We start from the raw sequence: 25,481 nt of genomic DNA on the forward strand, positions 1-25,481 counted from the left end.
CCGATCCAGTATACTTTTTCACCTATTTCTCAACTAGCATGTTTCAATCCCTATCCTGTTTTATGTGTTTACCTTAACAGGTTCCTGATTAATTCATGATTTCTATGCTATCAAATTTTGCTACCTTTTCTGTATGACTGTATGATCAGTAACTTGATCCCAGCATGTTGTTCTCTATTTAATATATGCCTATATGCTCACCTAGTAATAGCTAATGAACTAAGTCAATCCCAGGCAATGTGAAACCTTGTTTGAATTGATTGTGACTCTGTTCTTTGACTACTAGAATTCATGTCTGAACTCTATATGTTAAATGTGATTCTGCTTATAGTTCTTGTAATTTGGTAATCTGTTTCTATTCACTTCTAAAAATTCAAACTGTTTTTCTCCAAAACGACCTCCTACTTTTATATACTATTTTCAACTCTTACTCTTAGCTGTCTAGGGTCCTGCCACCCCCAGTGTGAGCACTGCTTAGTGTCCATGAGACTCCTATATACTCTGACATATTGGGGCTGGTTTCCAATCCTTTGTGAATTTTGTTGAACATCTGATTCTGGTGTGAGTATTGCCCGGGGTCCCTGAGGCCCTTGGGAACTTTGACATACCAGGAACCAGTTTTATGTGTTATGGATGGGCTACCACAATGCTCAGAGGTGCTATGTGTGAAGGTCTGGTTCTTAGGGTGATATTGGGCCTATAAAGTCTCCCTATAGTATAATGGTTCTTTCATTGTACAATTGGTCTGTAATAATAATATTTGTAAAAATAGATATTGGTGTTATTAGTAAAAGCTGGGAGGGATTTTTATATATCTTTGTTAGGATCAGATAGAAATCATGCCTATAGGATTGTTGTGATTATTTATATGCATTAGAAACCATGCCTATAGGCCTTATCTTCATATTTGTCCTAAATCTCCACTTTACATCCTAGAAATCCTGTTATAGGCCGTTTACCAATTTTGTATCAAAATTCATGTTCATGAGTTTCAATGTGCATTAGAAACCATGCCTATAAGATCTTTTAGAATTATCAACTCGTATTTTATTCTGCTCACTTAGATATCATGTCCCTAGGAAATCATATTTAAAATCAGTTTTGAAAACATAGATATTATTACTATAGGGAATGTGTATAAAAATTAGTTTTCTGTGTCATGAAATAACGCTCGTGATCAGTTTCAGCACTTAGAAAGCATGCATGTAGGGTCTAAAAAGATACAATTTGCCTATTGAGAATCAACCATTGGTTTATACAATTATGGTCTGATTAATGTTTAGATACCATGTCTATAGGATTCTGCCGGTTATTACTTAGGCAAGCCTATAGGACAATTAAATACTGGGTTTAAAATTGTGATTTTATTGTTGCTTGAAACGTACTCAGATTCAGTAAGTCAGTAGGCAAACTGATAGGTACTCACTGCCTCGCCTTAATAAAACTACTGCATATTCTATGCTCATTTAGATATCCTGCATATAGGACCCTAATTGTTTTAAAACTGCTTGTTTGAATAGCGTGCATTCGTTTGTATATTTGTGGAGGTAAATATGAGCCCCCTTAAGTGATGTTTTATGGGACAGTCCTACTTGTTTTGTTTGTCGCTTAGTTTTATCCTTTTAAGCACCATAAGTGAGTCTAGAACCACCTTAAATAGAGGTCCTAAACACCTCCAGGGCCACAGGTAAGGGACGGGTAGTGCACACATAGGATACATATTCGATGTTGTTAGAACACTTAGGTAATAACTAAGGGGTGGGTAATCGGGTAGTAAAGGATATGATGACCTGTGCACCAATGCTACGCGTAACACCTTTATTTGAGGAAGATTATCGAGTATTGCACACAAGTGATCATATAGGCTAATAAACCTAGGATCCCCTTTATTCTCGTTTTAAAATAATCTCTATTTGTTTAAATTGCTTTATGACTAATTCGCTTAAATTGAGTTTGACCGGAACCCACTGTTGTGGACCTTGAGGGGTGTCTAACACCTTCTCCTCAAGGTAATTTTGAGCCCTTACCCAATCTCTAGTGATGTATACTAGTACACGAGTTATTTGTTCTAGGTGCCCTAACGCACCATAATCCGTTAGGTGGTGACTCTTCAAATCTCTTACCTATTTCCCAAAAGGAAAGGAGTTGTCCTCAAAGTGTAGAAACCTAGACTCCGCGAGGAAAAAGGGGGCGCGACACCAAGTCCTCTTGAAGGCTAGGAATAACAATAGGCACTACTGGTGCCTGAGCTAGTCCCACCAGCTCAACAACATCTGGTACCTACTCCTTGCTGGAGCAACTGGTGGCTCCACAGGTTCTGTTCTAGCTGTAGTATGAGCCGCACCTCAGCCTTTACTAGGGCCCCGGCTTCTCACAGCCCTAACTGGTGGTACTGGTGGCTGCCCGCCTGATCCGGTCACATGTATCATGAGAGAATAGAAGAGTAAAGGTTCAAACTTCAGAAATAACAAATTCGCACGATAAAAATGCAAGAAATGGAAGTTTTCTAATAGTTCGGTAGCCTCTCGAAGATAAGTACAGATGTCTCTGTGCCGATCAACAAGATTCTACTAAACTTGCTCGTTACTCGTGAGACCTAAGCGACCTAGTGCTCTGATACCAACTTATCATGACCCAAATCCACTAGTCGTGATGGAACCTAACCCAACCTAATAGGTAAGTCAACGGTCATATGATAATAATGAAATCGAATAAACATGGTTCAATAACTCAACAATGGAAAAATATGATGAAGTATTTGAGAATATAACCATAATACTGCTACAACTATCCCCAAAATCTGGTGTCAACAAGTACACGAGTACTACTGAATAACAAGATACAAGCAAAATCTTCTAATACAACTGTCTGAAAAATAGAACAGTAAAGATAGAAATAACTAAAAGACAACTTCAAGGATTGCGTATGACATAAAAGCTACCTCGTAGTCTCCCAAAAGCTAATAGCAACTCAACTCTGGAAATCTACTCGGCAGGATGTACCTGGATCTGCACACGAATTGCAGAGTGTAGTATGAGTACAACCGACCCCATGTACTTAATAAGTAACAACACTAACCGTGGGCTGAAAGTAGTGACGAGCTTAGAAATAATAGTTAGATGCCAATATCAATAACTAGTAACACTTTGGAATATAAAAGTAAAATAGTAGAAATAGGTAGATCGATGATATTATGTTCAACTTGTTCACATTTCGAGAATTTAGGCATGCTTTCAAGTACAATAGTTAAAGCCAACACAAATAAAGTATTCTAGTTACCAGCTAGCACGAGGAAGTACATCTCTATGCCTACATGTCAAGTATATATGACAAATTAATGATATCACGTGGTAACAAAATATTCACACTTAGCATTATACGAGTGCCTGGCATATCTGCCCATCATCCAGCACGTATATAAAATACTGTGCCTGCAGGCACCCGCTGCTGGCATATCAGACGCGGAGTGGAGCATCCTGCCCAAGCACTAATCATAATTATTTAGCCCAATATTGAGGCCTGGTTACACGCCTCGCCCCAAAATAATAACACTTAGCCAATATGGGCCTAGCGTATGCGTCACCTCAAAATATATACCAAATGGGCTCTATGGCTCAAAGTCAGTCATTTACTGTTCAAGCCTTAGATGACACATCTCATAGTACTCCGTTTAACAGTGTTACACATAAGAGGAATCAACAACATGTGAGGAATCAAATAAGAAGTACTGAGATAGAGATATCACACACGGATATAGCATCATGACTGAGAACATGTGTACAAATAAGGCATATAACTTAAAACAACAAGAAGAGCCTTATCAAGTCTCAAACAAATAGCACTTAGCCTAGACATGATATCTAACATGAATCACAATAAAAATAATCCAACAAGTAGGGAAAACACGCGTATAACAAGGTATGATAGCAAAACAAGCCCGGTAATAGCCTAAAAGCCTCCCCAAACCATGAACACACTGGTGCACGTACATACGCCCGTCACCTAGCGTGTACGTCACTCCAATATCTTTCATATAACGCAGTTCTCAAGGTTAAATACCTCAAATTCAAGTTTAGATGTGTTACTTACCTTAAGACACACAAATCAATACTCCAAAAAACACTTCCTTCACGAATCGGCCTTCGAACGACTCGAATCTAGTCACAAATAACTTAATATCAATAAATAATACCGTAGAAAATAAATTCAAACTATAAAGCTTTGATATTTATCTAAAATCAAAAAGTCAATCTCGAACCCGCACTCTGGAACCCGGTCAAACTCACAAATTCCGAATTCCCATTTAATTGCGAGTTCAACCATACTAATTTCATTCAATTCCAACCTCGATTCGACCTTCAAATCCTCAATTTTCACTTCAGAAAGTTTTTACTAAAATCCCTCATTTCTTCACTTTAATTCACTAATTAAATGCTAAAAAATAGAATCATGAAATAATAATAAATATTAGTCAAAAACATTCGTGAAAATTCCCTCCGAAATCGCCCACAACCGAGCTCTACAACACAAAATATAATATAATAACTCTAACCTCGAAATGTGAATTTTAAACAGTCTACCCAGTTATTTCCCTTCGCGAAAGCGAAAGATGCCTCACGTTCCCGAAGCACAAATCTCACCAGTCGCCAAAACCTCTTATGAAAACGTGACAGCTTAGTCGCAAACGCGATGGCCAACACCCTACAACTACGCGATCACGGACCTGGCCACGCGATCGCGATGAACAAAAGCGTGAAATACTCAAGTCCTCCGTTCCTTCTACGTGAACACGTCACATTGCTCGTGTTCGCATTGAACAAACACCTCAAGGCTTCGCGAATGCATCCGTCCCTTCGAATGCAAAGAACAAAGACTCACTTGCAAGCCATAACTCTATGCGATCGCGACCCTCTCTGCACGATCGCGAAGAAGGAAACCAGATGCACAGATTCAGTAGTTCCTCTAAGTCCAAAATGAATCCAAACTTGATTTGAATCATACCCAAGGCCCCCGTGTGTAATACTCCATAAATTTGAATTAGGTGTGAACGTGTTAAATTAATATTAGTATGATATTTTAGATGTGAAGTCCTATCGGGATGAGTATGGGTGGAAATGGTTATTTTGGAGTCAAGACGGAGAGTGAGGTGCATAAGATTTGACAAAAATCGACTACGTTTATGGAAGGTTTGTCTTCCAGCCTAATTTCATGAAAATATGTTAGGAATTTGCAAAAAATGTAAAACATGAAATTTGTATCCCTTTGAAATACTTTCCAATGATATATTGTGGAGTCTGAATGGATCTTTATGAAAAATGGTATGTGTATTTTACTGGATAATGCAGTATGCGCACCCACGCGCGTGCCCAGCTGGTCCCATGCACAACATCGCACTTGTGGAAGTGCTACTGCTCTTGCTGCACGCTTGGGCCTTCAGCTGACGGAAACGCACCCGGGGGCTCATTTTAAAATCCCTACTTCATCCCCCACACCCCAAAACACAAAAACTTTCTTTATAAAAGAAAGCTTTTAAGAACCTAACCTCTCCCAAGGTCCCTTCACATGCAATGTAAGTTTTAATGGTGATTCTAAGTTAATTTCAATTCAACACTTTATTAATATGGATAAATCCTTCAAATCATTAGATATTCGATTGAGACATCATTGTTGAGAGAAGAAACTCTAGAACTCGATTTCAAGAGGATTGAACGAAGGTAATATCTTCACCCTCTACTTGATTATAGTATTGGATTAATAATTATAGACTCTAGTTCATGAGATATGAGTTGATGGGTTTGACAAAAAAGCATGAACTATTATAGGTTTGGGTTGTTGATTGTTGATTATTGGTTAAGGGTGTTGTTTATCTTATGGGTGATAAAGAATGATGTTGATTATAATAATTTGAGATTTTAGAATTTATCTAGGAGCAATAGAAAGGGTTGTTAGGTGTAGAAACAACATTAATAAGGGCTATGAAGCTTTATACCCACCAAGTGTTTGATAAAATACCTAAGTGATTAAAACATGAGTGTTATTGCTAATATGGAATCACTTTGACTTGTATTGTTATAGATTAAAGTTGAAAGGGTTGACAAACGTTATATTACACTCAAAAGAAGGAAGTTAAGTTATGAGAGGCTAACTCTCTACGTTTAGGAATGTTTATGATTTTCCTTATGTCTCATTCTTTATGACTATTACGAATTTTCTCAAAAAGTAATTATGCCTCAGTTCCGTGAATAATTGTAGAACTTCTATTCTCTAGATGACATAGTTTCATAATTCCTTCAATATCCCATGAGTCTCATATATGTCAAATCATTTTGTCATGAATACATGTCCCAGTCTAGTCCTATTCAGCATTCCGGTATCTCATAATTCATTATTATTTAGTATTTCAGTATCATGTATTGCAGTATATTCTCAGTTCCTGATTTTAAATTTCAGAATGTTGAACACCTGTATTTGGGTTTGAGGCCGCAGTTTATGCGTTATGCATCTTTGGACCTGAAGTCGCAGTTATATATATGTATACTTGGACCCGAGGCTACAATTTCTGCATATACAGACACACACACACACACACATATATATATATATATGTATATATATATATATATGTGTGTGTGTGTGTGTATATGATTATACATATATGTGTGTATGTATGTATGTACGTATGTATGTATGTATGTATGTATGTATGTATGTATGTATGTATGTATGTATGCATGTATGTATGTATGTATGTATGTATGCATGTATGTATGTATGTATGTATGTATGTATGTATGTATGTATGTATGTATGTATGTATGTATGTATGTATGTATGTATGTATGTATGTATGTATGTATGTATGTATGTATGTATGTATGTATGTATGTATGTATGTATGTATGTATGTATGTATGTGGCATAAGACCGCAATTTATTTATTTGTTTATTCAGATAAACAGGTGGTTCATTATTTAGAAGCGGGAGTATTTATATCCTTACTTTCTTGTTCAGTTATCAATTATCAGTTCAGCTTCAATTTCAGTATTTACAGATCTTTCTTTTAATTGTTTTACATACTAGTGCAATTCAAATATATAGACATCATTTTTGCCCGGGGCCTACATCTCGCGATGCATGTAACGACTTGAAGGTTGATGATTCTGCTTGCTAGGACATCTCGTATCAGCTATTGGTGAGCCCCAGTTTTTCGGGGCATTATCCCTCTTTTTCAGCTAGATATTTCAGTTAGTAAGATATGTCGGTGGCCTTGTCCTGGTAAATAGATAGCATTACATTATTCTTTAGAAGCTTCGCAGACTATAGTCTAGTCAGACAGATGTTAGCACGCTTTTATGTATTAAACTTGTTGGCTACTTATTTATACTTGTAGACTTTTCAGTATTTTTCGTACTTGTGATATTTCAGTCACACTCTTTAGTAGATCTGCATGTTGCACATTTATATTCAGCTTACCGTTATACCACATGTTGATCCAATCACCCAGTTGGTCCGCTCGATCACATGCAGTTAGACATCGAGTGTCGTATTACGCCCAGGCTATGGTTCGGGGCGTGACATCGGTACCGAATCCGAATATACGAACAAGTTTTAAAACACAATACGAAATTAGTCGAACCCTTAAATAATATCAAACAACACCAAAACAACGAATCGCACATCGATTCAAGCCTAATGAGCTTCTAACTTCTAAAGCCAATGTCGAACCATATCAAATCAACTCCAAATAACCTTTTTGCATGCAAGTCCACATGATACAATGAACCTACTCTAACTCCCGGAACTAGAATCTGAACCCGATATCAATAAAGTCAACTCTCGGTCAAACCTCTCAACTTTCCAAATCTTCAACTTTTCAACTTTTGCCAATTCAAGACAAAACAACCTACAGACCTCCAAATCAATATCCAGACATATGTATAAGTCCAAAATACCATACGAAGCTATTGAAACCATCAAAACTCCAATATGGAGTCGTCTACACAAAAGTCAAATTCTGGTGAACTCTTTCAACTTAAGCCTTCAACCTTGGGACTAAGTATCCCAATTCACTCCAAAACATCTCGAAAACTAATCCAACCACCCCGGCATGCCACATAACCACAAAATAAACATAGAAGAGGCAATAAATAGGAAAACATGGCTACAATACATGAAACGACTGACCGGGTCATTACGTTCTCCCCCTCTTAAACAAACGTTCATCCTCGAACGGGTTTAGAATCATACTTGGAACCTCAAATAGGTATGGATAACTACTCTACATCTCCCGCTCGATCTCCCAAGTATCCTCCTCGACTAGCTGACCTCTCCATTGGACCTTTACTAATGCTATATTCTTTGATTTCAACTTTCAAACCTACCAATCCAAAATGGCCACGGCTTCACATCATAATTCAAATCCCCATCTAACTAAACCATGCTGAAGTCCAAGACATATGATGGATCAATCAGTCCCATTTGTAACCACCAGAATACCCCTTCCAGACCCTTAAAACCTCTCTAGCAGCTTCCCTAATGCAATTTGCGGTCATGATCTACATACTACTTACATCCCTACTACTCCTCTAGGCTCCAATAGCCAGAAACGTCTCCCCTAAATCGTGAGTTTTGTCCTTAGTCAAGGTTCATCACTAAATCTTAGGTTGACCATACACCGCCCTCTTTTTCCTCTTCCTCTTCCTCTTCCTCGTGATCTCCAGGTCCATAACCTAAAACCTATGTTGGGTCGTCAGGTTCTCACTCGAGATAATCTTGCAATCCTTACATAGATTTCTATCGCACTTTCTAAAGAGTAGATAATCAATTTGGGTCCAAGTCAACGAACTCTGAAAGGTGACCAAAGGCTTCTCCTTCTTTTGAAAACTCGAGTTAGCTATCACCACAACAAAGTTCCTCCTCCATTTATATCTCCAAAGCCAAAGCCTCCATGCATATTGTCATAATCCCCAGAAGTCGTCCCGATGTGGCCATTAAAATCTCCTCCTATAAAAGTCTTCTCCTTGTATAGAATACCATGCACGCCTTCGTCTAAATCCTCCCTAAAATGCCTTTTAACCTCCTCGTCCAAGCCCACTTAAGGTGCATAAGCACTAATTTCGTTTAAAGTAGACCCTCCCACAATTCAATTATTTTAATTAATAAAACATAATTAGCCCTCAAATTGGCTAAGGTTGCTTTCATCATTAGTTGGCAAGGCTATTGACCCTTTCACTTGCAACTTGTCACTATTGAAACATTACTTCGTCAACACATGTTCCGAAGAATGAAAATTAAGGGTCGTTTGGTACATATGATAAGAATAATAATCTCAAGATGGAAGGATACAATATAATTTTCAGCAAATGAAACTCAATTGAAAATCGTTCAACACACTTAGCTCGCCATTGATAAGCATGGGAGAAGCAAGAAGCCCGGATACGAGTTTATCCAAATACAATAGCATTTGCTCAAACCATGTATTTATATTAAAAATTTATTAAATATATACAAATATTAATTTAAAATCCAACTATTAGTACTTGAAGTCTTTGTTCTAAAATTTAAAACTCATAAAATTGAAATGCTAACTTTGCATCTGTACTGACAAGCAGGGCTGGCTCCATAGTTATGAGGGGGTAAGGCTTGTGCCTTAGGCCCCCAAATTTGGAGGGCCCAATTTTAAAAAAATAATAAGTTCATAAGTATTTAAAAAATAATATTTAGTATTTTTAATACAATAAATAGAGTTTTTAATATAAAAGAAAAGAAAACTTTTTAGATATATAAATGAGGTAATAATTTGACTTACTTAAAAATGGGTAGATGAATAGTTTTTGCAACGTTTCAGTTTTTTATTTTTTACTCCTTCATTAAAATTTTTGCTCTCTCTTCCTTAATTTGTCCAAGTCAATCTTTCTTTTCTCTTCATATTTCAGAAAATCCTACATATTTTCTGCTTTTCTCTTTGATATTCTTACTCACTTTCTTTCTCCAAGATTTCATTACTCACCTTCTTTTTCAAAGATTCATTAGTTCAAGTGTTAAACAATATTTTTAAGTTTTCAATAGTTCCATATTTCTATTGCTGTAATGTCACGACCCATTTCCATAATAGGTCATGATGGTGCCTGACACCATTGTCAGGCAACCCAACGCGGAAAAATATAATTAAGTTCTCATTTTGCTTTTGCCAAAAATAGGTGTAGCAGATTCTCAAATTAAAATTTAGACCAGAAGCAATAAATAATGTATCGAGTGATTATACAACCCAAAAACAAACGTCTACCACTGTGTGTGCCAAGACCTGTTATCACAAGTAATAGGCAACTAGTAGAATGTACAAAAGAGTAACTCTATCCTACTGTCTGAGATAGAATAGACAGCAAAATTAAGAAAAAGACTCCATCCGGCTGTCAAGCGACATAGGAAGGGAGCAGCTCACCGTGGAAGTCTCGGTCTATGAATCAGGGGCACGCACCAGACTGGTAGCCAGATGTACCTACCTCAGATACTGTACAATTAAGTACAGAAGTGTAGTATGAGTACATAAACAATATGTACCCCGTAAATATCCCGTCTAATCTAGAAGAAGTAGAGACGAGAGGTGGACTTGATACTTACTAGGGTCAAATAATGTGAGAAGAATTTATAATAAACAGGAGTAGCACAAGTTATAAGCATTAATGAGCGTAGAATAACAGTTCCTTTCCAAATATTATCGTGGGTATCTATCTATCTATCTATCTATCTATCTATCTATCTATCTATCTATCTATCTATCTATCTATATATATCAAGCAGATATGAAATTTAGTCCATAGAGAAAACACTAAGCAAGAACATGTGCAAGTAATACCGAGGGACGTACGACCCGATCCAACATAAAATAAATTGTGCACTGCCGAGGGTCGAACGGCTCGAACCATAGGTACATCTATTACCCCGCTCGCGAATCAACCATGCGACGCGGTCAAGCATAATTAAACACAACAGCAGGCAGACAACAATATATAACTATTAAAGCAGTCATTCACGGGTATGTTCAATTTCTCTTTAAAGGCCAAGGAAAATAAGGTTCCTACCACTAGTCTCATTTTACTTAATCAACATGGTTTATACAAATCCGAATTTAAGCACCAAGTTACAAGTACATCACATAGAGCATGCTTATGGGTCCTAAACTACCCGGACTTAGCATAATAGTAGCTACGCACGGACTCTTGTCACCTAGTACGTACGTAGCCCCCGCATATAGTGGCAATTTATTCAATTATTACACCTATGGAGGCAATTCCCTCTTACAATGTTAGAAAGGAGACTCACCTCGCTCCAAAGTGTACTTCCAATACCAAGAACGAGTCCAAGCCCTCAATTCGGCGCCGAATGATCCCAAACTAATTAAATGAAGTAAGAACTAGTCATTATAGACTCCCAAGATTGAATCCTAGCTATTTAAGAAACCTACCAACCATTAACACAAGTTTCCTAAAATCCAACCCCGGGTCCACGTGCCCGGATTCCGAGATTTTTCGAAGGAAGTTGTTCTCTACAACATAATGATCAATAATATATGATTTCTAATTAGTTCAATAACAATTTTCGTGGTTAAATCTAAGTTTTATTAAAACACTAGGGTTTTGCTCTAACCCCATGATTTCACCTTAATACTAGTGTTTAATCTACCTAGGACAATGATATTAAACTAGAAATAGGTAGCACACACTTACCTCAAGATGCTAGGTGAAGTCCTTCTCTCAAAAGCTCCCAAATCGCCCAATGGAGGAGGGAAAATATGATAAAAATGACTTAGAATCCGTATTAAATGAACCTCACTGTCCAGCGATTTCCGCATCTGCGGTTAGGGGACCGCATCTGTGAGAGATGGGCCACACCTGTGAAAATGGGCCAAAGAGCTGGGACCGCCTCTGCGGTCTCTAGGCCGCATCTGCGGAGCTGCTTTTGTGGCTTGGGAGCCGCTTCTGCGGTTCCTGGCCTGGCCTATCTTGGGCCACTTCTACGATGGCACGACCGCATTGGCGGTCTCGCACCTGTGATCCACCAACTGCAGGTACGGTTATGACAGAAGCAGCAAGCTTCAGCTCTTTCTAAAAATTTTCACTTCACTCAAGCCTTGTCCGATTAACGCTCGGGGTTCCCGGACCCCGCCCAAACATACCAACAAGTTTGAAATCACGAGACGGACCTATACGAACCTTCAGAACACCCGAAACAATGCTAAATCTAGGAATCACCCCCTAAAACCAAATGAATCAAACTTACGAATTTCAAGTTCTTAATTTTCCTCAAACGGGCCAAAACGCCCTTAAACTACTCAGATTGACACCAAATTTTGCGGACAAGTCTTAAATGATATTTCGTACCTGTATCGGGCTTCGAAACCAACATACGAGCTCGATACCCATGAAATCAATCATTACTTAGTTTCTTTAAATCCTTAAAACTTAAAATTAACAATTTCTAAGAAAAATTCATTACTCGGGCTAGGGACCTCGGAATTCGATTCCGGATATACGCCCAGGTCTTATATTTTCCCACGAACCCTCCGGGATTGTCAAATCATGAATTTGGGTCTGTTTGCTCAAAATATTGACCAAAGTCAAACTTAGTCCTTTAAGAGAATCCTAAGGAATCAAATGGGTATATTTCACTCAAAACCCTTCTAATTCCCAAACCAACCGTCCCCACAAGTCATAAATTAACTAAAGCAAGCGTGGGAAGTTTTATTTAGGGGAACGGGGGTTCTAAAAGGAAAAACGACTAGGCGGGTCGTTACATTCTCCACCTCTTAAACAAACATTCGTCTTCGAACAGACATAGAAAAGTACCTGAGCAGCTGAATAAATGAGGATATCTGCTCCGCATGTCCTCCTCGGACTCCCAGGTCGCCTCCTCGAATGGTTGACCCCTCCACTGGACCTTTACTGTAGAAGTCCTCTTAGATCTCAACTGGCGATCCTATTTATCAATAATGGCAATTGGCTCATCCTCATAACCTAAGCTCTCATCCAACTGAATAGTACTGAAGTATAACACATGGGACAAGTCGGAGTGATACCTCCGAAGCATCGATACATGGAAAACTGGATGATCTCCCGATAAGCTGGGGGTAAGGCAAGCTCATAGGCAACCTCCCCAACTCTCCTCAACACCTCAAAGGGGCCAATAAACCTTGGGCTCAACTTGCCCTTCTTCTCGATCCTCATAATGCCTTTCATTGGCGAGACTTTCAAGAGAACCTTCTCGCCAACCATAAATGATACATCACGCACCTTCTGATCCACTTAACTCTTCTGTTTGGACTGAGCTGTGTGAAGCCTCTCCTAAATCAACTTCATCTTATCCAAGGCATCCTGTACCAAGTCTGTACCATACAACGTCGCCTCACCAGGCTCGAACCACCTGATAGAAGAACGACAATGAGGACTATATAAAGCCTCGTATGAAGCCATCTCAATGCTGGACTAATAGCTATTGTTATATGCAAACTCCGCCAAGGGCAGGAACAGATCCCACTACCCTCCAAAGTCAATCACACATGCTCTAAGCATATCCTCTAAAATCTGAACTGTTTGCTCCGACTGCCCATCGGTCTGAGGATGGAATGCTGTGCTGAGCTCTACACGGGTCCCTAACTCACTCTGAACAGCTCTCTAGAAATAGGAAGTGAACTGAGGGCCTCTATCTGATATGATAGAAACAGGCACACCGTGCAACCGAACTATCTCCCGATTATAAATCTGAGCATACCTCTCCGCTGTATAAGTAGTCGCCACTAGAATGAAGTGAGCCGACTTGGTCAACCTATCGACAATGACCCAAAATGAATCAAACTTCTGCAAAGTCCGGGGCAACCGAACTACAAAATCCATGGTAATGTGCTCCCACTTCCACTCCGGTATAGGCATCTGCTGAGGTAGGCCACCCGGCCTCTGATGTTCATATTTGGCCCATTGGCAATTCAAAAACTTAGCCACATACTCTACTATGTCTTTCTTCATCCTCCGCCACCAATAATGCTGCCTCAAGTTACGATACATCTTCGTGGAACCCGTATGAATGGAATATCGCAAACTGTGGGCCTCTTCTAGAATCCTCTCTCTCAGATAATCCACATTAGGAACACATAGACAACCCAGAAGTCCCAAAACACCATCCACGCCAATAGTAATCTCCTTGGCACCTCCCTGAAGTACCGTCCCCCTAAGAGCCGCCAAATGGGGATCATCGAACTGCCGGGCCTTGATCTTCCCCAATAACGAAGACTGTGTAACCACACATGCAAGGACTCTGCTGGGCTCTGAAATATCCAACCTCACAAGTCTGTTAGCCAAGGACTGAATGTCCAAAGCTAGTGGCCTCTCCACTACTGGAATGAATGCCAAGCTACCCATACTTTCTGCCTTTCTGCTTAAGGCATGTGCGACCATATTTGCCTTGCCCGGATGATAAACAATGGTGATGTCATAATCCTTTAGTAACTCAAGCCACCTGTGCTGCCTCAAATTAAGATCCCTCTACTTGAACAAACGCTGTAAGCTGCGATGATCAGTATAAACCTCACATGACACCCCATACAAATAATGACGCTATATCTTAAGAGCATGAACAATCGCGGCCAAATCTAGGTCGTAATATAAGGAGTATTAACATATATTCCTTCCCCATCAATTTACGTGAAGCTATTAATTTTAGCAGTCAAATAATATTTTTTTTGGCCATATCTTTTTATTGTAAATATTTATTAAATGTTTTAAATTATTTATAAAATAATTTGTTTAAATCTGTTCTTTGCTCTTCGACGACGGTACCAGGTTCTACGTTATTGTTTGGTTAAACTTTGTTTCATTAGATTTTGTTTAAATTTGTTCTTTGCTCTTTGCGTATTCTTTATTATTGTTTTGCTTCATCCGTGATTTAGTTGTTTAGTTCGTTGTTTGTTTAGCTCATTTGATTGTTCATTCATTCATTCGTACTGCTTAGTCCTCTTGTACTTGCTTTTGGGCCTATTAGCATCGTTTAGGGTTCTTGGTTACTTATCTTGCTGCTAATATCTTTCTTCGTACCTGTGTTTTCCCATACTTTTGTGCCTTTTAGTTTCAGACTGTACTCTCGAGGTCTTAGTGTGTCTTGATTATTTTAGCTATATTGAACGATGGTAGGATAATGTCATGTCCTCGGAGGGGTCCTCAGGAGGTAGGGCAAGGGGGTAAGGGTGGTAAGGGTGCTTCTAGGCTGCAAGTTGGTTCCCGGATCATAGGGACCTTGACGGGAAAGTCTATATAGTTAGAGAAGATTCTCCATAAGAGAAAAATCAATATAGCTTGTCTCCAGGAGACAAGATGGAAGGGAGATAAGGCGCGAGATATAGACAGGTTTAAACTATTGTACTCTGCATGCGTGGGGGGCAAGAACGGGGTAGGCATTTTGGTTTTGAGGGACCTCCAGTAGCTGGTGGTGGGGGTTAGGTGGGTGAGCGACAGGCTCATGGGCATTAATCTAGTTGTTGGGGGCTTTACTTTAAACATGATTGGTGCGTATGCGCCCTTAATAGGCTTCGCCGAGGAAGTTAAAAGGTGCTTCTGGAAGGACTTGGATGAGGTTGTGCGTGGCGTACCACACACCAAGAAGCTTTTCATAGGAGGGAATTTCAATAGCCACATTTGGGCGGCATCTGGGTTTATGATGACGTGTTTGGAGGCTTTGGTTTTGGAGTTAGGAGCGGAGAAGGGATTTCACTGCTGGATTTCGAAAAGGCATTTGATTTGGTGATAACTAACTCTAGTTTTCCGAAGAAGGAGGAGCACTTGGTTACTTTTCAAAGTTCGAAAGCTAAGACCCAGATTAACTTTCTACTCTTTGGAAGGTTTGATCTAGGTCTATGCACAGGCTGTAAGGTCATTCCGAGTGTAAACCTCACAACCCAGCATAAGCTTCTGGTCATGGATTTGAAGATTATGAGGAAGAGAAGTAAGAGGGCTGCACAGGGTCTAAAGACAGAGCCCTGTAGTTGGGGGAGAAGTTGCTAGCTTTGGGGGCATGGAGGAGCTCTTGGGAAGCGAGTGGTATGTGGACTGTGACGGCGAATTACATTAAAGATGCTGCTAGGGAGGTATTGGGGGTCTCGAAGGGCTCCCTGGTGTCCACAAAAGGGATTGGTGATGGAGCGTTGAGGTCCAATATAAAGTGAAAGCCAAGAAAGCAACATATGTGAAGCTTTTGGAGAGCGGGGACAAGGAGGAGAAGTGCACGAACATAGAGAGGTATAAGGTGGTTAAGAAGGAAGCGAAGTTAGTAGTAACTGCGGCTAAGATTGCCGCATTTGAACACCTGTATAAAGAACTTGGAGGCAAGGGAGGGGATAAGAAGTTGTACAGGCTAGTCAAGGTGCGTGAGAGGAAAGCTCGTGCTCTGGACCAAGTGAAGTGCATCAAGGATGAGGAAGCTACGAATTTAACCTCAAAATCCATGACTTTTCTCAAGAACACTTCAAATTCACTACTTTCTCAAACAGAGGTCCGAATCACGTCAAATGAACTCCGATTTCCGCCCAATTTTACAGACGGGACTTAAATATTATAACAAACCCGTACCGGGCCCCAGAACCAAAATACGGGCCCGATACCAATGAGTTCAAACATAAATTCATTTCTTTATTTCCTTGAAAATCCAGCATAACAATCTTCTTCAAAAATTGATTTCTAAAGCTAGGGACCTCGGAGTTCAATTTCGGGCATACGCCTAAGTCCCATATTTTACTACGGACCTCCCGGGACCGTTAGAACACGGGTCTGGGTCCGTTCACTCGAAATATTGACCAAAGTCAACTAAAAATCTAATATGAACTCTTAAAAATTATTAATTAATATATTTTCACATAAAAGCTTTCCGGATATACGCCCGGACTGCACACACAAATCGAGCTGAGACAAAAAGGAGGTTGTTAATGCCTCAAAACAAAGATTTGACTTCTAAAACAAGAGATGACCTTTTGGGTCATCACAATATTGGTTGTTACAAGAGAGAATTTAAAGAAAACTCTTAAGGGGAGCACCGTACTTGCAAGTGAAAGCCAATACATCATGGTCACATTCAAACATTTCCATGTAGCTTTGCTTCAAATCCGCCTGCACAACAATTCCAGTGTCACATTCTGTTTTATGCAACCAAAACATATCGCTACGTCTTAATCCAAAACTTGTCAAGCACGGTTTTCCCCACCCAAAATCGATTCATAAACAGGAAAGCTGCACAAGGTTGAGACCATGAATACATCCACTTCATCATTATCTTCCCATTGTTGTATTTCGTCATGAAACTTGGCTACCATGGAAAATAAGTCACATGTAGAAGCTTTAGCAAATAATAAGCTTTTCTTTTGTATTGTATCCTTAAGCAATATTATAAAATCTTGCAACTCCATTTTTGTTTCTGCTCCTCCTGGTATGAATTTGACTGGAACATCAATAGCAAAATTTCCAAAGGAACTTTTATATCTTGGAAAGTCAATCTTACCACGTAAATTCATAGAAAGAATCAATAAGCAAGGTCTTAAATGCCCATTTCTTTGTTGAGAAGCATTGATTAGAGCCCTCCACAAAAGAGAAATCACCATCTCAACCCTTGTGGGTTTGAAACCTAGTTTGTCCCTAAGACTTGATATTGCTGATTCATTAATGACAAACCTCTTTGCCACCATTGCAATCTCTCTAGGTTTTCTTATAGAACTCGAGGAGGACTTGAGAATTTTCGACGAATGATCACTTGCTAGGAAGATGGTTCCTAAATCAAAGGTGAAGCAGTTGATATCCTTTCCGGAAGTTCCCATTTTACTCACTTTAGCCCACTCGTAAAGGAATTTCGATTATGTGAATCCATCCATAGCAGAGTGTGAAGTGCTGATGGTTAAAGCTAGCCCACCACAATTAAACTTGGTCACTTGCACTACCACTAATGGTGAATTAGAAGCATCACGAACCATGTCGGGGCAAAGGTTTAGTGCAAAATCAATATCCTTTAGTGCAGCTTTGATAAAATCATCGAATTGACAGTTAACTTTTGCCTTTATATATGTAACACCTTGATCAAGGCAATCAACTGAGTGACTATTATCATTAGCTGCAAATCTACCTGCTGCTGGATAAATGTGGGTTAAAAGCTTGCATAATGATTGCTCTAATCATTCATCTATACTGGAAATTTCAGATGGATCAGCAACGATGGATTTGAGTGGATAGAAAAGAAAGACATGCATGCAAATTTGTATAACGACCCGCTTGGTTATTTTGAACAATTGCGTTCGGTTCGACAGTTTGAGGTCATGAGCAGCTTCACATTATGTACATCGACTTGTGTGCATGGTTGGATTCAGTTTCCAGATGAATCAGGGTCAAATTGGAAGAAGGAATATAGTTTTGGAAGCTTTAGCGGAGAGAATTTGACCGGAATTTGACTTTTGAGTAAATGGCTCCGGGATGAGTTTTGGATGATGTCAGTAGCTTCGTATGGTGATTTTGGACTTGGGCGTGTGTTCGGATTTGGATTTGGATTTGGAGGCCCGTAGGGTAATTTGAGGCATTTCAGTGAAAGTTGAAAAAGTTGAAGTTTAACACTACCAGAAATTCGGGTTTTAGCGGCCATAAAAAGCGAACAACGTTGGTTACTTATCTCAATATAGCGACCAAAACGCGTCCAAACATGCTTGGTAGCTATATTGGTGGTCCCTTTACTTTAACGACCAAAGTTGGTCGCTTAGCTAAAATGATCAAATGTTCACTGTAAACAAAATACCGACAAATTTGGTCGGTATAATATTTTAATAATATAAATTTAGCGACCAACATTGGTCTCTACATTTAAATTACAATATTTTTTAAATTATTATATATAAAAAATTAGCGACCAACTGGGTTCATAAGCGACCGACTTTGGTCGTTTTGTTTTATTTTATAATTGTTTTTATACATAAGCGACCAATCTTGGTCCCCAATTTTTAATTTTTTAATTTTTTAATATATAAGCGACCAACCTTGGTCGCTAATTTCCAGAATTATTTTTTTTAATAGGTAAGCGACAAACTTTGGTCGTTTTTCTGGGTAATAATTTTGGCATAAAACGCCTGTTTTGGCAGCTACACCACCTGCCAGCATACCAAAATCCCTAAATAACAATATAATTCAATTCATAAACAACAATTTCAATACCAAAATCTCCACAACAACCCAACAACAACAATAACAAAATTCAAAAAACACATTTAAACCAACAAATTAAAGTTCAATAGAACTAACAAATTAAACTAACAAAACTAAGTTAACGCTTATTGCACCTATTTCAAAATCAGTTCTATTTGTCTTGTTCAAAGTATATAAAAGTCAAGGAGTGTTTTGTACAACATCATTATCATCACCGTCTGATGAACTTTTATCAACAAGATGGTATACAGAAGGGTCTACTTGTCGAGGACGAGAAGAACGCTCACGGGGGGACGGGAGGAATGAGCATGGAGAGGACGGAAGGAACGCTCACGTTGAAGTCGAGCCTCTGACGATGACTCACGAGGACGGAGAATCAGAAAACCTCTAGAAGCTAGGAGAGATTTGAGCTTCTCTTGCATGCCTGGTACTGAGCTTGTATGCCAATGTACTGAGCATCTCTAAGCTTTTCTCTTTCCTTGGCCGCTTCTAGCTCGGATGTGAGCTTTGTCACAGTCTCCCGCATAGCGGAGAGGCTCTCCCCATCAAGTTGCTCGCCTTGCGAGGAAGTCCCTATTCCTTGCATTCCACACTTATAACGATGGAATTTATTAGTAGGAAGCTTGTATACCTTCTCCCATTTTGGACCGCCAGCAGCCTCCATCCACATTCTTTCAGCATCCTCGTCCTAAGGTTGGATTGGCTCGCCCGACTCATTAGGTAGCTGACTGCGTATGAATTCCTCCACGTCAGCTGTGAAGCGACCCTATAAGAAAAATTACATTGAATTAGTATTTCAAAATTTATATAAAAGTAAATCAAAATACTTAATGAAAAATAAAAACTTACATGTACAATCGAGGTTCGACCCTCGACCCACCTTTCTTAATCCGTCTCTTTCTTCTTCTTTTAATATGAGTCTCCTTGAATAGCTCATCTTGGTTCATTGGACGCCCCAACTTCTTTTCCTGAAAACTCATAAATTTTAGTTAATAAACATAATAGATATACTTTGAAAATTAAAATAAATTAAGCAATTATGTACCAATCTTCTTTTTATTGTCCCTAGGCTGATTGCACCTCCAGTGTGCAAGGAGCCTCCCTTCTCAGATGCGCGAGCTTTCTTTCCTTTTTTGCTCTTCTCTAAGAACTTTGCGGTAAGCCATTGCCTTTGCAAATCCTCCCATAAATTCTGAAGCAACGAGTCAGGCTTCTGGTTTAACTTTCTAGCTTTGGAGAAACTATGCGACAACCACTTATGAGCTTTATCATGAAAATTTGCAGCCACTTCCGCGCTATAGCGATGTTCCCATACACACTTGCTGTGTATTTCAAAGGTTAAATATTATATGGAAATATCATAAATATAAATAATTATACTACTTAAAAGAACATTTATGCATTAAATTGATTGAAAATTTGCTCCTTCAGCGGGAATGGGAATTCACTCCAAGTCGAATAAGGGCCATCATAAAGCTTTCTGGTGGCTTTGGTGATTATCCTCATAGTAATATTACTCAGGATGAACCTGCAATTTAATTAAAAAAACATTATCATATCTTAGTACAAACTGTACAAAACAATAAACGTAAAAATAACAAATAACTCTTACCCATCACCCTCAGGGACAATGATAATCCTACCATATTGATCATAATGCACCTCCTCGTCATCATCAACATCACCGTCCGAAACATGTATATCAGAGGCATATGTGGAAGGTGTAGGGGGGTTACAGCTATATCTCGCAGGCGAAGGCCTGAAATAGATAGAGTCGCTGGTGAAGATGGCTGCGATCCCTATGACTGCGACATAGCTTGATGGACCGCAAGTGGCTGTGATACTGATAGTTGTGATACTGATGTCTATGACCTAAGTGGCTGTGACCCGAGTGGCTATAACACGGATGGATGTGATTCATGTGGATGTGACATGGATGGATGCGATCCATGCGATGCAGATGGCTGCGATCCACGTGGTTGTGAGGCAGCTGGACTGTATGCCGGACGTATAGTCCTATAGCCCTGTGATGAAAAACCTAGTGTCTGAACGAAGGTGTAGGGCTTGTGATGCTATGGTATCTCAGAGTAGCCATGGGGAGGAGGATAAGACATAGACATAGGCATAGACATCTCTAAAGAGGGTGGAAAAGATGCAGTATTATCTTCTACCCTCCTCTTTGCCTTCCTAGCCTTTTCTCGACCCCGAGAACCAGTAGAGTCATTGTTACCTTGACCCTTGCCTCTCATCTGCATAATATAATACATATTTAGATTGAAACATATAAGAAACTAGCTATAAAATGAGAGTTATTAATGAAACCAACTTTTTAAAGCTCATCGACGTATTGTTCCTTGTTTGAGAATTCATCTTCCTCACTAGTTTGAGCTTCATCAGTTGATTCTTCTTCCTCATTTTCTATAATTGTTACTTCATTTATATCAACTTCTTCCAATATGTGTTCAGGATGTTCCAAATCATTTTCTAAAAGTTCATCTACTATTTGGTGAACACTAAAGATATCGTTTTGATATGTAACATCTAACACATTCTTGACTTTCACCCTACCTACATGCTTAGTTTTTATTACAACCCACCAATAGGACTTATTGCGCCACAATGGATAAGGAGCATAATACACTTGCCTAACATTATGTGCAATTATGAAAGGATCATAACGATCATACTCCTTCGTATGCTTAACCTTAATTATGTTGTATTGATTGTGTAACGACCCGACCGATCGTTTTGAGCTCTAGCGCGTTGTTCTGCGGTTTGAGGCCATGAGTAGCTTCACTTCAGGTATTATGACTTGTACACATAATCGGAATTGAATTTCGAGAAGTTTGGAGTTAATTTGGAAAGAAAATTCTCAATTCGGGAGCTTTAAGGTGAAAGAATGGACTAAGATTGGATTTTGAGTAAACGACCTCAAAATCAAGATTCGAAGGTTCCAACAGGTTCATATGATGATTTCGGACTTGGGCGTACGTCCGAATCAGGTTTTGGAAGAACTGAGAACGTTTCGGCACCTATTGTGGAAGTTGACATTTTTGAAAGAATTTCATAGGTTTGGGTTGAAGTACATTTCAGTGTTATCGAAGTCCATTTGGGATTCCGAGTCTTGGAATAGCTCTGTATGGTGATTCTGGTATTGGGAGCGCGATCGGAAGTGAATTCGGAGGTCCGTGGGTCATTTTGGAGTCATTTGGCTAAAGATAGAAATTTGAATGTTTTGGAGGAGTTTGTCCGGAAGTGGACTTTTTGATATCTGGGTCGGATTCTGATTCTAGAAGTTGGAGTAGGTCCGTAATGTCGAATATGACTTGTGCGAAAAATTTGAGGTCAATCGGACGTGATTTGATAGGTTTAAGCATCGATTATAGAAGTTTGAAATTCTAAAGTTCATTAAGCTTGGATTGGAGTGTGATTCATGGTTTTAGCGTTGTTTGATATGATTTGAGGCTCGACTAAGTCCGTGATATGTTTTGAGACTTGTTGGTATGTTTGGACGGGGTCCCATGGGGCTCTGGTGAGTTTCGGACCATTTCTAGACCATTTTAAGCTACTGGTTTTTGGCTACAGCAGTGTGCTACGCGATCGCGGGGAATTGGTTGTGATCGCGATGAGTAAAATGGGAGAAAATGGCCAATGATTCGCGATCGCGGAAGGTCTTTCGCGATCGCGTAGATGAAAGTTTCTGCTGCACTGACCCGACTTTGGAAGCTTGTATCTCACAATCTATAAGGAATTTGGAGATGATCCAAAAACGAAAGTTGTAGCCCTTTGTTTTAGTTTTTAGAAAATCAAACTATTTGGTATTTGGAGTTTTGTACAAAATGTTATGAGTGGTACACTACAACCTATCCGAGAAGAGTTTGGAAATCGCGACGAAGAAATTTATGTTGCACAAGACTCACTTTGAAAGCTTATATCTTGTAATCTATAAGGGAATGGTAGATGAGCAAAGCATAAAAATTGTAGTACTTGGAGTCTAGTTTTCAAAAAGTTAAACCATTTGTAATTTGAAATTTTGTACAAGACGTTATGGCCATTATATTAGAGACTGTCTGGAAGAGCTGGGCATTTGTTCTTCGCGATTATGAAACATTTTCCGCGATCGTGAAAGGCAAATTTTGGGCTGAGAAATGTTGTGCTTGGCGATCACGAAGAGTAAATACCTGGGTAGAAGCTATATTTCGAGGTTTCGGCCGTTTTTATCATATTTGGAGCTATGGAGCTCGGATTGAAGCGATGTTTGAGGCGATTTTTACTATATTGATTGGGGTAAGTGTTCTATATCCGAAAGTAATTATACTTCATGATTCTATGGTTATATTCATCATTTATTTCGGATTTAAATAGAATAAATCAAGAATTTTGTAAAACTTTTGAAGAATGAAAATTCAAGATTTGGAGGTCAAGTTGTTATCGGAATTTGATAAAATTGGTATGGTTGAACTCGTATCGGAATGAATTGTCGGATTTTGTGAGTATTTTTGGAATCCAGGTACATGGGCCCGAGGGCGATTTTGTCAACTTTTTGAACGAAGTTAGGAATTTATCTAAACTGAATTGTTGTGAGTATTAGAGCATATGTTGTCACACCTCCTTTTTGTGCGCCCACCCCGAAGGGTAAAATGAGCGAGGGAGTTTTTCCAATTTAAGTGACAATATTCGAAATGGGATTATTTATTTAATTTCAGAGTCGCCACTTGGGAAAGGTTTGGTTTTTGGTGTCCCAAATCACCGGTTTATCTTGAATCCCAAATCGAGGAAAATATCCGACTTTCCAAATGAAGTCTGCGAACCAGAAATTCTAAGTAAGGAATTCTGTTGACCCCAGGGAAGGTGTTAGGCACCCCCGAATCCCGTGGTTCTAGCACGGTCGCTTAAATTGTTATAATGACTAAATATCTGATTTAAATACATGTTATGACTTATGTGCTTTTATTAAGTTTAAACCGCTTTTATTATTATTTTTATGGAATTGCAACGTCGTGAAAATGCATTTCGAACCACGTCACAATCAATGCGCCTGTGGTTGTTAATACATTCCAACTCCGTCGAGATTTAGATTTGGGTCGCATAAATGCGCACCCGAATTTAAGAATGTAATTTAATTAAATCGCGCCTAAAGAGTCAAACGAGTTATTATCTTTAGGGAAAGCGGTGAAGTTTACTAAACAACCCATCCCGAGAAATCTAAATATTTATTACAACCAATTATTGAGGGCCCCGCAATTTGCATCTGTACTTGGCGAGGCTCATCTCATTTTTTGAAAGGATAAAACCTATAGTGACTACATTTTCTATTATGTTTGTCTCTAGATAAGGAAAGATCCTACTTAATTTTAAGTTTGAAAAGGGTGCAACTTCTTAGTCATTAGATCCATACGAACGTAAACATGAAATTTGCGCTCAAATATGTACGAAAGATAGTCAGTCACAAACCTTTAAACCCAGCCCAAATGGAATTCTAATTTACAGGAAATGAAGATATGTTAAGTAGTTATGTCATGCATTTAGCAATCATCCAGAAAGGGTAGTGCGTGCCTATTCAAATTAACAAATACCGATTGTTTATTTCTAGTTGTACGTACAAAAAAAAACTTCCTTCCTAATTATCTACTTATGGGTTTCGTAATGTTATTGAGAGTAAGAAAACGACTAGGAGATCATATTGAAGTTGGCATTGAGATTTTAACAAAACAAAGCTAATGTGTCAACTTCCATTCATTACTAATACGTCGTTACACGTGGGAATTACAGATTCCAAAATCATTTGCCTGTTTTAGTTACCTTTTGATGTTCAACAGCTAAATGTACAGGAGCTATAAATGTGGAGACAAGTGGATGAATATTGGTTTCCTATTCTAAGTTTAACTACAACATCTAGCATGAATTTAACTAAAAATCAGTTTTCAATCCATAGTAGGTTACTGATAACAAAAGTTCACAGCAAACCACTTCCTAACAAACTAAATATTGAACAACTACAAATCAGTTGAATGCTCATAACTACAAGCGTGTAGAACATGCTCAAATCAGGAATGCGGCTTCATTTCATTCAAGTTCAAAGTTACATCAGGGTGAGCTTAATTCGTGTACCTGGATGTTGAAACAACAAGAAGAAGGGGAGAGTAAAAAAAATCAACAGCAGCAAAGAAATGGCAGCAGCAACAACACTAAGTCAACAGCAGCAGTAGCAGATTCAAACCAACAGCAACCAATTCCAAAACAGAAAACAACATTCCAACAAAGCCCGGA

The 25,481-nt window shown here is 39.0% G+C and overlaps 1 protein-coding gene across 1 annotated transcript; it reads right to left on the reverse strand.

Moving 5' to 3' along the window:
- Nucleotides 1-17,218: 17,218 nt before the first annotated feature.
- On the reverse strand, nucleotides 17,219-17,845 carry LOC104232354 ((13S,14R)-1,13-dihydroxy-N-methylcanadine 13-O-acetyltransferase AT1-like). The gene has a single exon (XM_009785537.1). It carries the CDS (start codon nucleotides 17,843-17,845, stop codon nucleotides 17,219-17,221), a length of 627 nt encoding a protein of 208 aa, XP_009783839.1.
- Nucleotides 17,846-25,481: the final 7,636 nt, after the last annotated feature.

Source organism: Nicotiana sylvestris, chromosome 2 (assembly GCF_000393655.2).
Source record: "Nicotiana sylvestris chromosome 2, ASM39365v2, whole genome shotgun sequence".
In the NCBI taxonomy this organism is placed as follows: domain Eukaryota; kingdom Viridiplantae; phylum Streptophyta; class Magnoliopsida; order Solanales; family Solanaceae; genus Nicotiana; species Nicotiana sylvestris.

What these genes read in the sequence shown, in the direction of transcription:
- LOC104232354 (XM_009785537.1), bottom strand. Translation starts at nt 17,845, where the DNA reads ATGGGAACTTCCGGAAAGGATATCAACTGCTTCACCTTTGATTTAGGA.